This window comes from Tursiops truncatus, chromosome 1 (assembly GCF_011762595.2).
Source record: "Tursiops truncatus isolate mTurTru1 chromosome 1, mTurTru1.mat.Y, whole genome shotgun sequence".
In the NCBI taxonomy this organism is placed as follows: domain Eukaryota; kingdom Metazoa; phylum Chordata; class Mammalia; order Artiodactyla; family Delphinidae; genus Tursiops; species Tursiops truncatus.
The window spans coordinates 38,502,952-38,518,860 of record NC_047034.1 but is presented as its reverse complement, the minus strand read 5'-3'; the positions used below and the strand labels follow the sequence as shown (position 1 = coordinate 38,518,860).

The window sequence follows — 15,909 nt, the reverse complement described above, 5'->3', positions numbered from 1 at the left end:
GGTAAAGAAATCTGACAATTTCCTACACAACTGCTTTCAGGAAATTTTATGATTTCCAAGAAGCTTTTGAAATATTAAACATATCTCAGGAAAACCAATGACTACTTTCATAGCTGTCTAAGGGTCCTGGGTCCCCAGGTTTGACACCATCCCCCTATTTAATTTCAAACTTGCTGTACAAAACCCAGGAGGCCGAATAATTTCCCCAAAGAGGATCTGGTACTGTCAGCTCCAGCTTTCAGGGGGTCCGGGGACATTAGCGGAGAAGTCATGGAGGCTCACTGCTATTTCACACCCATAATGTGTGCCCAGGCAAGATCAAGCCACTTCCCCAATATTAAAGTCTTTAATCATGACAAACTGACAAGGTGGGTACGGCATGCCACCCCATTTTACAGACAAGGAAACTGAGGTGCTAGGAAGTGAAGTGGCTTGCTGGCCAAGGCCAAGTTTGCACAGCTGCACTGGCAGAGCTGGAATTTGCATCCAGGCAGTTTGACTCCAAGTCCCGCACTCTTAACCCTCTGCTGTATTCCAGTTTCACGAGAAACCCGCAACCATTGTGCCTGAACTGAATAGGAGATATGAGCTAATGCCTATACTTAGTCACAAAGACAGTCTGGTTGGTTTATTGAAAAGCACAGCATCTAAGGACTTGAAGAACAACAATGAGAACCCCTCCCAGCTCCCAGAAAGGACAGACAAGCCATTTCTCTCTTCCTAAAAAAAAATCAAGGAAATCCCTTAGTACCTGAAATGGTTTTTCTTGTCTTCATAAAGAGGTTTGACCAAAAAATTGCCTTCTTTCCTTTTTAATCTTTAGACTTCTCTGTAAAGAAAGTGAACACACTCCTCAGTGCATGTGGAGTGCTGGATTTCCCAGACTTCTTCCCCTCCACTCCATCAGAGATCAACTCCCCAAACTTTTGCTGAAATCCCTTGCCTTGAAGGCTGTCATTCTCCATCTTTTCCTTATTATGCACACAGGGCTTGTGTGAGTTTGAGGATGGTATAGATGCCTGAGCACTGTGCCAGATGTGTTTCAGAGAGATCTGCTCACTTCTTAATTGACAGAATACAAGGGATACATCACATCTGAGCTTAGCTCATTGCAGTTGCCTCAGAAGACATCTGCAGAAAAGCACCGTGTCTAGAAGTATCTGGGTTGGGTTCATGTGTGAGCTGACCAATCAGATGGGGTGGTGGAGGATCACACACCTGATGCCTGGACTCAGCTGCTCCCATGGAATGACCTGACTGGAGGCAACTCCTGCTGAAACCCATCCCCCCCTCCCCAAAGTTCTGCTATTTACCCACTGTCTTGGAATCTCAGCAGGAAGCAAGATCACAACTTACGTCTCTGTAGTTCTTTTCTGTGTGTGTTCTCCCCCCAAGATATGGCATTTAATAAGATTTCATAATGTTAAATGAATGGAACAGTTCCATTGACTGGGGTTGAGAAATACGGGAAATTTCATGAGAAACGACTAATTCATCTCCATACATTCCATCAGCTTCATTGTGGTCAAAAGCAGGTGTTTCCGGGCTGTGAATAAGTAGTTTGCATTTTAAAAATTAACAAATTGGACCAACACTAAGGGAAAAAAATACAGCAATAGACAGCCCACCAGAGAATTGTTTACCAGAGAAGATGAAGCTCATGGTGATGGTTTGCAAACACCACCAGACTAGCTTGTGTAAATTCCCTTCGTTTAGTCATCGTTCTTCAGCCTGTCACAGATACTGAAGGGAAATGCAGAAACAGGAAATTACAGACTATTTTAAACAGCATGTTTTATTAAACTCACTTGCTGATGCACTTTATGGCAGGATGTGAGATTCAAGTGTTCATAACTTACATCTTTGCAAGTGCTTTTCCTAAGTGAATTCTCCCAGCTAAAATATGGCAAGTACACAGGGCTGGAAATAATCTCTCAACTAGTAACTGAGTTACTCCAGGTCATGAAGCTACATCACATAAAATGGAGAAGTTTTAGCCAAGTGAAGAGAATATACCTTGCTTATTCACTATACTATAACTAAGAAAGCACTGGAGGCATCGTGCCGTTGACTTAAAAGATCCTTAATGCATTTATTTTAAACCACAGAATCAAAGCACAACAATCTTAAAATGAAATCCTAGAAAACATACATTGTCTCTTTTATTATTTAAATATTGATTTCATTCTTCTCTTCACAGGACATTTCTGTATCTAGTTTAAACCACCATTATTGATGCCATGTTGAATCCTTGTTTTTGAATAAGGCCTAGTAAAACTGGCAGGAATGTGATTTCACTCCAAATACAATGACTAGAAATTTCAGGGACTGTCATAAAAGTGGATTTGAACAGCTAATTATTTTCAAAAACGTTTTCTGCTCATAAGTTGTTTGAGGGACATGAAAGCTTAGCTGCATTGCAAACAAACCCTCATATCCCTGTCTGATATTTATTGTGAGGCTGGTACCTCTGAACACCCATGTCTTCTGCAGGTTGTTCTTGGCTCTCTTCTTGATACCCAGAAAAGAAGTACTCAAGGGAAGCTGTAGTGCAAGTTCACGTTTGGACGGGTGGGTAGCCATGCTTTGATGGAGTTATAATCTATGAGCTCTAAAAGCAAATACCTTACATTCACTCGCTTCAGCATCTATTTAACAAAGTAGCAGGTAAAATGTTCAACATTTCCATTGTCTTAAAAGATCAGGCCGAAGATGCTTTACCCTAATTATTGATTGTTGTCAGATAGCCACTGCCACTAGGTTTAAGTTTTTCGTTAAAGTTTTCCTCCCGGGTCCCTGTGCCTACAATCCTGTCCCTAGGACACCTTCAAGGTGAACTTTAGAATAATAGGATTTTAAGAGTGGAAGCATATAATGATACCTTTGCCCTTTTAAAGGGCCTTTGCCAGGCTATCCTCTACAAATCACACACTTTAAGAGAGGAAGGACCAGAGGCAGAGGTTAATGATTTGGTTACAGACATGCACCTAGATGCCTAGGGGAGTAGCAATTAAAGGCACATTTGGGGAGCTGGGCCATTTTCTTAAGTGAAGGTTTCCCCTCATTCAACTTTTAAAAGTCTGGATTCGGCCATATGAGCTTTTCCTTAAAGCAAAGAAAGCAGAGCAATAAGAAAAGGTGTTACTTCCAGCTGGAGAGACAGCAGTGTGCTGTGGAGGGCGGTCTTAGCTTTTCCCATCTCTGAGGCTATAACAATAGAACCCAATTCATAGACTTAACTTAACTATGAAGGGGAGCCTCGACCACTCTGGAAAATCTAACTTAACAGCTCTTGAGTAGAAATCACAAGGTAGGCACAGAGGAGGCCCTAACGCTTTCACACCAACACCAGAAACATTTTTGTTACTTGGATGGGTGTTTAGGGATTATTTTTTAGTGAAGAAAAAGTATGCTGGAAATGTCCTAGAAACAAAAACTTGATTACTAAATATTACACATTTTAATGCTGCTGGATTCAAAGGCACCCGTCATCCTGCAAAGAAGCGCTAGTGGGTTCTGTGGAAAATTAAAAAGCAAAAATATAAGTCCTTTCTTTCATATTTAAATTTCCATGATGTATTACGCTCACAATAAGAATGCTACTTTTGGCAAATTAACTAGCTTCCAACTAGCTTGCCCCTTTTATCAAAAGAAATATTAGCCTCTAAGAGTAACAACAATACAGAATTGCATGGAATACTACTGGCAATAACCTCTGTAGCTATTTTAACCGTTTACACATGGGCCATCTTCTTGACAATTTGACATTTCATAAAGGAATCAGCTAGGATTCAGTATTTATGGCTTCATGTTATGCTATTTTTTTCAGAAACTTTATAAAAATGAAAACCTTCAGATCCTTTAAGATAAAACCTTATCGATCACAAACCACATCATTTACTGTGCTCTTAATCAACAGAAATCTAAACCTACAAACTAGGAGCATTCTGAAACACCTGTTAGATGGGCCTCTCAAAGTACACTCTAACTTTGAAAACGCCTGTGTGGCCACTGCCCATGACAGTTTCTAGACATTTTGAGTTTTTTAAAGGAGAAAGAGCAATGGAAAAGAGAAATATAGCCAACAGTCATTAAAATAAGAAAATCTAAATGAATTTTGATCATTTTAATAAATATATATCAAGAAAACTTCACTTTATTACAACAACACAATCATATACAAGCATCTATCATCTAAGTTTTCAACATCAAATGTTTATCAAATATTGAAAATAAAGGACAAAACATCACTATTCAGCCATAACACAAGAACAGGTTTTAAAAATGGTCCTTGTGGACATTGTCCAAATGATGATCCTACTCATACACTGTATGAATGAGACCTATATTTAATATTAATAGCAATAATAAAAAAGCTTTATCTTGGAGAAACTGGGAGGACTTACTTATTTCCTCCGTTTGGCATTTGGTTCCTGTGAAGTAGTGTGTAAGGAGGCCCAAGTCAGCCAGTAACCTTGGAAATGGGAATACAGTTTAGCAGGCGGAGTTGGCTGGTGTGGAAGGAAGGATGGTCAGAGGGGTACTCTGAACATCCTTGCCAATGCACAAATGAAAGAAATGATTGAGAAAAATGTTGACCAAATACATAGGAGCTTTTGCCGACTGAGTCCCATTTCTCCAAAATAACTTCCCCAAACTAAAATCTTTACATTCTTTAAGATAAAACCTTATTGATCACCACATCATTTATCAACATTGTGCTTCGTAATCAACAGCAAAAGTCATATATAAAAAACCACATGCTTTTATAATCTAAACGAGTGAAATGATGCAAAACAGATTAAAGTATGATGCATGCCACTGGTTCATGAACTTCATTGGACAAGAAAGCGAAACAAAACAACCCAAAACCCAGAAAACCCAAACCCCAGCAACAGACCGTTGCCATAGAAAAGCTCGAGCAGCCAGTGCTGGTTTCTAACAGCTCTGTCTATTGTTTCCTCCATCCCTTTCTAAAAATGCCAAATCCGAAAGCAATTGGGCATCAAAAACAAAGGAAGAATAGAGATGTTGAATCAAAAGTTGAACGCAATAGTTCGACATTAACGGTTTCCAAACAATATTGATCCACCCTGTGTTTTTTTTTTTTTCCTGTTTGTTAAATCCCTGCTGTACTCTGATTTATCCTTAATTTTCACATTGGCAAAAATTAAGATAAAGTAAGGCACCACAAATCGCCCTGTATAATATATCTCTAAAAGCCTCATCACCCATCACAGGCAAGCAGGGATTAGCCTCTACTCATCTTGTTGATTGCTGCCCCTAGACAGGTGTGCCTCGTTATGTTCTATTCCTGTTTTCATCTGTCACACACTGACTGTTGAATCCAAACACTTAACAGCACCAGGAAGCCATTTCACCTAGCTCCCTGTCTTCAGTCTTTTAGTCAGAAAAAAAAATACTGTATCACAGAGAAGCAGCAGACATTCTTTGCTGGTTATATTGATTTGCTTACCCAATAACTACCTAATTAAGTGGCAAACAGGTGGAAGGTTCTTCGCTAGTGACAGGCTCCTGGAGGTCACGGAAATATCACAAGGGCACATTGTCCCCCATCCTAATCTACTGATCTTTTCTGTAAGAAAACTAAGATATACTTTTAAGTGTCAACTGTGTTCTCGGTAACGTCACCACATTTATAAGTAGCTCGCCGATGCCTACTATACAGGTGTCTTATGCAATCTGCTCTCCAGGCATTAAAATGACATGGCATGTTCATGGCATAATTGTATCAGTTGTACAAAACTCTAAAATCCATTCAAAAGACAATTTATGAGAGCTAATTGATCATGCTGTGCGTGCGTCAAAGTTTCGGGGAGAAGACGGCTCATATCTTACTTCCTTTGCTGCAGCACAGTTTGTTACTTGGTGAAGGCTCCTTTTTCCTTAAGGACTTTTTCCACGACTCACTTACATTGCTCTTTTCATTATATCCAGTCTCAAAATAATCATAAAATTGGCCTTTGCACTCAAAAGCAAGGTCATTTCCCACAGGTTCATGGCTTAGGGGGCCACCATCCCTGTTGGTGTCATCATTTGCTTTCTCGTTTAATTTGGCCTTTTCCTGGACACCAAGTGACCTCACATTAGTAACAAAGATTTCATTGGCAGGTATCTGGCCATCGCCCTTGTAAATAGGTGCACTGCCTACATCAAAATCCACCTGGTGGGAACAGCTCGGTAAAGGCAGAGGGGGAGAGGAAGAGGAAGATGAGGAGGAGGAAGAGGCAGTGGTGGAGGCATTTCCGACATTAGCATTGACAGAAAGGGGTAAATTTAGGTAGTGACCACCACATTCTTGGTACAAGCAGCAGGCATGAAACTTTTCACACTCCTCTTTGGCCATCCGAGGTCGTTTCCGGTAAGGACAGTCTTGAGCCATAAACCACTCCTGGGCAGAGGTGCCATTGAAAGAGCAGGCAGGAAAGCACCAGTTGTTCTGCATGATAATCTCTCCATGGATCCTTTTCATCAAATTGTTTATGAGGACAGATCTTCGGAGGTACACTTCAGGATCATCGATAAACTTTAGCTTTTCTAAGGACATATAAAGGATGTGGGCTCGTTCCTCAAAGATTGAGATGGTCTAAAAATCAAAAAAGGAAGAGAAAGCTTAGGAAATGGTCTATATTAAAATATCATCACAGCACATTTCTCTCTTGGCAGTTTGTGAGTCTGGGAGTCTGTGATCTTGTTTCCCCAGGTTGATTTAGAGATGCTGTCCCAGGGGCTGCTCATGTCTCCCCTTCCCAGCAGACTCACTGGTGATGTCGAGCACTGGGGAATCCAGCCACAGTGCAGAACTCGGCAGGGACAGGTCAGGATGTCTGCTCTTTAATGGCTCGGTGAGGGGGATGCCGAAATGCACAAAACTAATCTATGCTGTTAGAAGTCAGGAGGGGGGTTCTTTGGAGCGCAGAGTGTAGTAGTGACTAAAAGGGGACACAGGAAAGGTTCTGGGTTGCTGGTTATGTTGTTTCTTTATCTGGATGTTAGTTATACGACTATTTCACACTTTGTGAGATTCATCAGGCTGGACTCTTATGACACTTGGGCCTTTATGTGACACATATATATAATGTCAATAAATGCTTTTTAGAGTATGCCAACATGCAGGTCATCATAAATATACTTCAGACCCTGGCCTAGCCATCAAGGGGCATGAGATCTGGCTGTCAGATCTCATGGCTCTCTCTGGCTGTTTTTCTGGGTTTCATTCTTGCAATTATCTTTGCTTGATAGAGGGACAAAAGTAATGAATGAGGCTCAAACCCTAAAAGGAACTGTTGGTTGAAGGGCCAAAGTAGGCTTTTTCTGGTGTTGGGCAGGTGGAAAGAGGCAGAGAGGGAATCAGATGACTCACTCCTGAGCTGTGTGATACCATCACTGTGTGATCATTGCTACAAACCCAGTGGCAATTTGGAAAACTGCTATAAGCCACAACACAGAAACCAAAAAGGACTTAAAATGCTTGTGTCCTGGGGGCTAGCTCTTCCAGGTCATAAAAAAAAAAAGCCAGCCTGAGGAGCTGTGAATTAAACCAGCCCAAGCTGACCTAACGGAGGAACTACAAATGCAGGGGAAAGCCCAGCACCTGCCAGTGCATGCTGATGACATTTTATGAGCAGAGTCAAAGCAACATCTAAAGGGTGGGAGTGGGGGAGAGGGAGTAACAAGTGGGGAAGATGATTAAAAAATTAAAATTCTTCTCTGAGTTTCAAAAAACTCTGGTCTGGGTTATCCTCTCCTTGATTAAACCAGCAGATTGTTTTTGAAGGAAGGTAGCCATAAGGAAAAGGAACTGGTATTTCAAAAGCTTAGATAGCCAGTTTCGTACTTCTGTGCACTTTCCCAATCCTGTTATTTTCTTCTTATACGTGCAAAAAAGTTAGCTTTGGTCTTTTCCTGGGAATGAATTATATATTTTAACAAATGAAACATGTGTAATGAATGCACCATGAAGGACGTTTCTTACTTTCATGCACACATTCAAAGGATGGTGAGTCCCCCGCTGAGAGGTCAGGAAAAGCCCTGGGTGACCACCCCCGTGTAGGCACATACGTGTGGCATTGGCCATGGTAGCTGGAGCTCAGATACGGGGAAGAGGTCAGGAAAGAACAGGTGCATTTCTGCACACGTGAAAGCACTAGTCACCATGACCCTTAATGCAACTTGAGAAAATGAAATCATTAGTAAAAAAGACATTCTTCAGATTATATAATTTTGTTATTTCTGGGCAGAGGAGCTCTTGCTGGCTCTTTCTTCAAATACTTGTGAAAAATAACACAGGACCCAAAAAAGTGACAACGATTAATATGGCTCTGCTGAGAAGTGGCTCATTTTCATTGCTTGGGTGGAACAATTTAATTTCTGGAAATGGATCAAGCAACTGTTACTAAGTATCTTAAACTCTTAATAAAAATAATGACTATTAAAAAAAACATACTTTATGGCTACAGCTGCTGAGTGGTGGGTGAAAATCCTCTTCTTCCACATACTTCCTCTTAAAGTATGTGATCTTGGATGTTGTTATAGGATTTGAAATTCCCCTGTAATGTGATCCTGTGGTAATAAATCAGATACGACAAATGACATGCGGTTTGCCAGAGGTTCTCCAAACAAAATACTTTCCTTGCCTTGCCTTTTAGAAGATAACTTGGCTACGTATTTGTCTGTACATGTGGTGATTAAAAATAAACATTAGTCTTAATAGTTGCTATCATACGGAATCCTGTGACCCAGGCTAGGCAAGGATTTCTAGACAATTATAGACGAAAATGACATATTTCAGCACTTACTAAATACTCAGAATCTTAACTCTGTGCACAGGCAAACAGCAACATTCATAAAGGGGAGTAGTGTAATAACTCTGAAATAATGTTAGTATTTATTCCAATTATTTAATTAAACCCATGGTAATATAACACCACTGTTCAAATGTATGTATCTTTAACTGTAAGCACTAATAACCAAATAACATTTAAATATTACTGGCTCTCAGTAAGTAAGCAAATTATTATCTGCACACTGGAGTCATAATATTCCTTCTTTTAAAATTTTAAATTTTTAAAATTAAAATTCAGGGTAACAAAAGTCCTTTTTGCTCTCAAAAATGTAACCTATCAACCATGAATAAAAATAGGGTCTAATTTTTAAAGAGCAAGTTTTTAATCCTTTTTAGCAAATCTGACTTCAACAAGTACTCATTTTACATTTTAGGTTTTTGGTTTTTTTCCAACCACTAGTACTACACAAAAATCCAAAGGAACTCACCTTAAAGTATAAGAATAAAGAATCAGGGAGAGCATATTTTTTTCTTCCTATAAATTTTTTTTTTCCTATAATACCAAAGCCAATTGCACGCTTAATAAAAAAGAAGAGCCACATAGCTTCTGGCCCAAAGTGCAGATTCCTTTATGTCTCATGGGATAAAGATTTCATTGTCAAGCCCACCAGGGCTTGTGTAGCTCTGAGAGAACCATACAGTTCCAGAAGGTAGAAAACTGAAACTCAAACTGAAGTTTCAAGATCTGGTTTGGTTCTCTTAAAAATACAGATGCCTGACTTTTACCCAAAGCAGCAGCACATGGAAACTCAGGTTTGAATGCAATTAACATCACTCCTGGTCCTTTCCCTGGAGGCTTGGGCTCACTTATGAGTGGTACACAGGCAGCCTGGGACGTCCCTGGAGCACGAGCTCTCTCAGCTCAGAAGGGCGCCCCAGACACCACCGTTGCCCATCGGTCTGGCCGCAGAGGGCAGCAGGGGAAGGTCAAGGGCAGTACCTGCCAGCGGGGGACCAGCTCCCCGGTCTCCCTGCAGAGGAGCCTGTGCTGGCCCTGGGGGGCTTGGGCCTCCGTAGCTGTCAGCCTCCCATAGTGTCTGGTACCCGGCAATTTCAGCAGCTCCTTCCGAGACAATGGGCTCGCAGAATCTATTCATGGACAGAACCAGAGTCATCTCTGACAGCCTCAGATCTGAAAAAAAAAAGAAAACAGCCCTAATCAAGAGCAAGCCAGGGGATGGCCTTGGCTCCTTCTTCGTTTGCTTTGGGAAACTTTTACGTCTCAGTGCTCCCCTTTGCCCTGAAACATTTTATTATTTTTTCAAAGAAAACCTCAGCAAACTCTCTTGCTGCTATTAGCTCAGCCTCTGTGCTCAGCAATCTGCATTTCATGGGCGGATCTTTAAAAACCCCATTTCTTATTGTTCTCAGATTCCCCTCAGCCCTCTTCCAGACAGCTGCTTTGCCTCCTAAACACATTTTCCTCCTGACCTTCCCGCAGAAAATGTACCGCTAAGAGGCAAGGCCAAAACCCTTGCCGCTGTCTTTCTATTAATAAGGCAAAATCAATTTTCTAGTCAATCCCCTGAGAGTCTCCTTTGATGAAATCCGCTAATCAATCAAAAGAAAAGGAAGGAGGAGACAGAAATCTTCCCCGGAATCCCTACTGATGCTCTCAGCTTCAGTCTGTTCCGCTGCCCGCTGCCCCCTCTTCCTCTGTTTCTGCAGGGCCAGTTCCTCTACAACATTCTGGGGCTCTCTCCACTTTCTTCTCCCAAAGCGAAGCAGACAGAGACACACTTGGTAGTTGTTTCCACCAGCCCTGATTGGCCTGAACTGGATCTGCCTCCAGTCAAAACACTGAGAGATGAAGACAGAAAATTGGCTCCAGTTTCCAGCCATGAGTTGCAGTCCCACAGGAGCCAAGCACAACATCAACGGAGCAGGCGGAATATTAAACAGGAGCCAGGGCTTCAGGGCCAGAGGCAGCGGACAACTCTACACCGCAAAGCCCAGAGGCAAGGCAGAAACTTTCCAAGAGGCAAAACACCACTGCGCTTCTGTCCAGTTCACGCCCTTCCCCAGGGTCTGTGGGGAAACTGGGAGCCTCTCTACTCTTTGGATGCGCCCTGGGCTCCTCGGCACCTTGGGTGGTGGGGGCTTTTCCCTGGGGGCTCAGTGTCTTCACCTGGTCCTAAGTAGGGCTCAAGGTGGGGTCCAGAGTGAGTGCAAAGGAGAAGAGGATCTAAAGCCAGAAGACCTCGGGGCCATAGATCAGTGGTGACTGCAGAGCAGCCTCAGTGCCTTATTATCCACCAATTCCTTTACAAGACCCAAACCTCCACTATCTCACTTTGCCGTTTAAAGAACTGTCACGAAGAGTGATGACAGGCCTGCTTTCTAGAAGACTGATCGTCTTTCAAATAGACGCTAAGGGTCTAGTTCTTGCTTTCTTCTCCAAATTATACAGCTTGCAATGTTTGGGGGAAAGAGTGAATCTACTATTGTCTCGTGGGAGACTATTATTACCTACATGTTATAACAAGGGTCCACTTCCAGGTAAAAGGAGGAAAGGCACAAGGGGAAGGGCTTCGTTAAGTAACAATGTCCTTCTGGCTAACAGAGCAGCTCTTGGCAGCAATGACTCCATCACCCAGACTCCTCTCTGAGACCTGAAATTCTGTCCCAACCTCACTGAAGAAGTAAGTCAGGCCTTCTGACATACAGGGGAGGTGTCCAGGTCAGTGGCTGGAATTAGGACCCAGCTGATTTGGGCTGCTAAATTACCTACCCCCTTTCTTTTAAAATGCCCTCCAAAGAGGCAGCAGCAAGGACTTATTAGAAAACCTTATTTCAAGAGAATAAAAAAGGTTCAATTAATTCTCTAAAAAGAAATGGTTGGACATGCCATTTACTCTGTTCTTTGAGTCATCAATCAAGAAATTTAGACCACACTGATTTCACAAACTAAGCCGTTCTATCACCCCTCAAACTCGACATCCAAACCAAGTATTTATTTCCTGGAAGACTCTTATGAAATGGTCCAATTTCTTAACTTATCTAAGAGACAACTGTATCAGGAAGTGCTATTGCCAGGAGCACATGAATTATATAGCTTTTTCTCAGAGTCGGTAGCCCCTGTCTCATTGACTGCCACAGTATTTTCTCGCTTGAAATTTACACTCACTTTGTGCTAGATTCTGGGAATAAGATCCAAGCTTTTTGCCTACGTGGAAATTTTATTACATATAAACCAAAGCACGTTGACAAATCCATATCGCATAAGACAGAGAAGCATTTGCAGGCCCCTAGCAGCAATTACCTTTGTTTAAAAGGACATTATATGGGTCCTGTGCTATTTTATGTTAGTAAGAGTTTGTTTATATTTTAATGACTTATCCTTGTAGCTTTTTGGTTGTTAAGGATTTCAGCGTTTCCATTTGTTAGTATTGTTTCCCCGCACGAAATTCTACTCATGCATTTGAACGTGAAACATGGCATAATAGTTTTTATCTTGGCTGTTTCTTTCCTTTTATGATATCTAGTTTCAGTAAGTTTTTCTTTTCTTGAATGGGAAACTTTTACACACAAAATCCTAAACTGGAGAGGTGAGTTCCAAGAGTGATTTATGTAAGTCTGAATAAAAAAAATAAATGAGTTGGGATTATTTGGGAGCAGGGAGGAGATTTTGCAATTGAATCTTCCTAGTCTATCCAGAACTTACACTGGGCTGTTAGGAAATTAAGAAGGCAAGTTTAACGTTCATGAAATATTGGAGCATGGGGCACGAAACCATGATTCTTTTTATTTGTATTATATGTACAGATCCAAACTGTCATTTTTTCTCAGTACAATGAGATTTACATTATAATTCTGCTACTGAGTTCAGAAGTTGAAATTCACAAATTTGTGTGCTGTTAATACTAGAGTCACAAAGATGTACATATAGAGTAAATTTTGTTTTTTTTAACATCATTGGTGAGTGAATTCAAAAGAACGGTGTTAAAGTGTGTTTTGTCTACACAAGTGTTTAAAAAAAATAAAAACTAGAAAGGTCCTAACCTTTTATCCTCAGGCTCCTGCATGTCTGTTTCGTCAGCCAAGGGAATGTAGTAGAATGACACCTCAAGCATTCCCAGAAGGCCAAGGGCTAAAGTGTCAAGTTTTTCCAGCAAATGTTCACAGTAAAGTTACCAGGCATTTCTATACAACTTGGTTTTTCCAGATGAGTTGGGCTTCTTCTTTCCTTGGAGCCATGATGATGCTAATGGAAGTAGCACACATAACAGGGTAGCTGCAGATTCAGTGATGCCTTCCATCCAACAGGCAATCCTGGTCACTCTTTGCCAACCCCTCCCCTTCATCCATCATTAGAAAACATTTTATTAAGAGCATTATAGAAGTTAGAGGTCTGATTCCAATACTGAAATGAAAGAAAGTAAAGGGCTGGTATTTTCGATACACCTTTGACACTGCCAGTCTTAGCTGTCCTGCCCAGGTGTAATCAAGCCCTTGACCTGACACTGTTCCTAACAAGACCTCAACAGCTTGTCCAGCTCGTGGTAGTGGTGGTGGTGGAAGGGGCTGGGTGGGTGGAATAAAATCCTTCAACCCTTCTTAATAGAGAGGTACTACTTTTCTACGAGTCCCAGCAGTACACCTGTCTGCCCTGGGAAATACATTTCCTCAGCTGCAGCTCTGAAAGGCCAAAATCTTTAGGTCGGGTTCTGGGGCTGGAATGCGGCTGCTGAGCAGGAGGGAGACGAGGGGGTGCCCGGGTGCCCGAGCCCGGGAGCCAGGTCTCCCCATCCCAGGCCTAAGACTGGGGTCCGAGGTTTAGAGACCCACCCCCTGCAGGCGGGCAGCAGACACCACGTCCGAGTTCCCACACTGACACACCCTCGCGTGTCGGTGCCGCAGCCCAAGCCCCTCTCCGGGGAAGCGGGCAGAGCCCTGCAGGCCGCCGACCGAAGGAGAAAGTAAACAACACCCCAAGTGTCTGGGAACAAAGGCAAGTTGTCTTTCCACGGTGCTGGAGCCGTGCGCCTCTCCTGAAGAATAAGAGCTATGATTATTCTTCCTTTTCTTCTTCTTCTTTTTTTTTTTTTAAACCAAGTTTCCTTCTAAGGGCAATAAACACCAAAGGTAGGATTCCAAGGAAATGACTCACGGCGGTTGGCAGGGCTCTAGAGAGGCTGGCCCCGGCCCGCGCTCCAGCCCGCAGCAGATGCCTGCCCGGCCCTCCCCCCTTCGCCGGCCAAACCCACTCGGAGCCCGCGCCTGCGGGATCGCCCTGCGCATCCGTTGGAGCCGGGCGGCCAGGACTCTGCCCGTGCCTCCCGCAGGCGCCCGCCGTGTCCGCGCCACCCTCGGCCGCGGAGCCGCCTCTCCCCCCGCCTCTGCGGTCCCGGCCGGGCACTCCGGAAAGTTGCTAGGGCAGTGGAGGCGGGAGGGGAGGCAGGGAGGAGAGAGGCGGAGGCGTGGACCAGGCGGGCAGCAGCCGAGCCCGCCGGGGAGGTGAGCTGAGGACAGAGGAGCCGCCGCCGCCCGCAGCGCGGCTCGGCTGCCTGGGAGGAGAGTGCGTGGGCGGAGGTGGCGGGGGGGACAGAAGGTGTCAGCTCCTGCAGCTATTCCTTTTTCTTGCAAACGCGCGCTCCTGACATCCACCATCCCTCCCTCCCCACCTGCCAAGCGCCGCGGCGTCCAGACCTGGTGGCATCCCTCCTACTGACCCCCGTCCCCCAGGACAAGGGAATAAGCGGCCACTGAGGACCCTGGGGTCTCACTAGAGCTGTGGTCCCCACCCGCCCCTAGACTCGCCACGGTGCGCGCGGGCTGCAGCGCGAGCAGCCCTAGAGGCGGCGGTGGTTCCCGCCCGGGTAAAGGCTCCGCGGCGCTCGCCAGCGCCGGGAAAAAAGCCCGCGCCGCCTCCGCGCCCAGCAGCGCCCCGGCGCCCCAGCCGCCCCGGGTCCCGCTTCGGCCGGTGCGCGTCCACTCGGTGACCCCGGAGCAGCCCCGGGGCCGGAAGGGCGCGCGGGAGCCAGTCAGCCCCAGAAGACGCCCGAGGGGACCGGCTGTCGTGCTCCACCCGGCCCGGCCTCTCCGCCCCCGCCGCCCGCGCCCAGCCCGGCTCTTACCGCGGGGTCAGCCGGAAGGCGGCGGCCGCGGCTCTCGAGCTGCTCCTGGCCCTCTCCGGGCTCGGCGCCAGCCCGGCCGCCGGTACACACTCGCGCGGGTCCCGGCCCAGCGGCCCGGTCGGCGGTGGCCGCTGGAGCGCGGCGGGCGAGGGTCCCGGCAGGTCCCGCCGCCGCGACTGGGGTGCTGCGCCGCCGTCGCTGCAGACGGTTATGGTAATGAGCGGCTCTGTCTAGCGAGGAGCGTGTGAAACCCGTCAATCCTGTTTGCCATTTCCCCGTGGATTTCCGAGGAGAGGTTCTGCAGGATGCCCCCAGGGTGAGAAAAGGAACATGACAAGCGCGCCCGCTCTCCTTCCCTCCCTCCCTCTGCTCCCGCCGCCGCCGCCGCCGCCGCTCCTCAGGCAGCACACGGGGCGCCTTCCCCTCACCCCAGCCCGCCCCCTGCCTTCTTCCCTCCTTCCCGCCCTCCCTCCTTCTCTCCTCCCCTCCACTCCCCTCCCCTCCCGGTGCCCGGGGACACGCGGGCCCAGCTCCAGCCCGCAGCCCAGACCCCACGCGCTCCCGGGCTCCCGCCCCAGCCCTGGGGGCTCGGCTCCAGCCGAATAATGTATTCACTCTACAACCTTCTGAGATGTCTTCTCTTTTTTTATTTGGTTTACTTTTTTGTTGTGCGTGCGTGTGATTTAAAAGAGAAAGAAAGAAAGAAATCTGTGCCTTTCCCACCCTTTGCAAAAGACTTTCTTCTCCTTTGCCACAGCAAACGGAGATGAGAAACAGATGTCTTTGCAGGACCAAGCAGTTATTCTCCCCTCGCCACCCGCCCCCGCCCCTCTGGAGCTGTATATGTATAAAAAAGCAACCTTGGTCAGACTGCAACTTGAATTGGTAACTCCTTCTGGGTGGGGAGCCTCAAGGGAAAGCCTCCAGGAAATAAAAAAGTAATAAAGGAGGCTGTCCTCGGTCAAA

At 45.2% G+C, this 15,909-nt stretch overlaps 2 protein-coding genes across 7 annotated transcripts in view; one reads left to right on the top strand and one right to left on the bottom strand.

The window, feature by feature from the left end:
• Positions 1 to 4,111: 4,111 nt before the first annotated feature.
• Positions 4,112 to 15,081, bottom strand: SERTAD4 (SERTA domain containing 4). 4 transcript variants are annotated; one of them, XM_019918641.3, is made up of 5 exons: positions 14,944 to 15,081; positions 12,869 to 13,070; positions 9,807 to 9,998; positions 8,468 to 8,583; positions 4,112 to 6,607 (listed from the first exon to the last, which is right to left on the bottom strand). In XM_019918641.3, the coding sequence occupies exons 3-5, from the start codon at positions 9,979 to 9,981 to the stop codon at positions 5,849 to 5,851; spliced, it is 1,050 nt and encodes a 349-aa protein (XP_019774200.1). In that variant the 5' UTR covers positions 9,982 to 9,998; positions 12,869 to 13,070; positions 14,944 to 15,081; the 3' UTR covers positions 4,112 to 5,848. The 4 variants fall into 4 exon arrangements, with proteins under 4 accessions (XP_019774200.1, XP_019774198.1, XP_019774199.1 ...); XM_019918639.3 differs by having other exon boundaries at positions 12,869 to 13,229; positions 14,944 to 15,080; XM_019918640.3 differs by lacking the exon at positions 12,869 to 13,070 and having other exon boundaries at positions 14,944 to 15,076.
• Positions 14,022 to 15,909, top strand: part of LOC141278371 (uncharacterized) — a 32,455-nt gene continuing 30,567 nt past the window's right edge. For 2 of the 3 annotated variants that reach the window (XM_073802901.1, XM_073802905.1), the window contains exons 1-2: positions 14,022 to 14,323; positions 14,621 to 15,259. In XM_073802901.1, coding sequence (XP_073659002.1) covers positions 14,034 to 14,323; positions 14,621 to 15,191 — 861 coding nt within the window. In that variant the 5' untranslated portion in view covers positions 14,022 to 14,033 and the 3' untranslated portion in view covers positions 15,192 to 15,259. The remainder of the gene's footprint in view (positions 14,324 to 14,620; positions 15,260 to 15,909) is intronic. The other variant, XR_012331005.1, reaches the window with a different exon arrangement.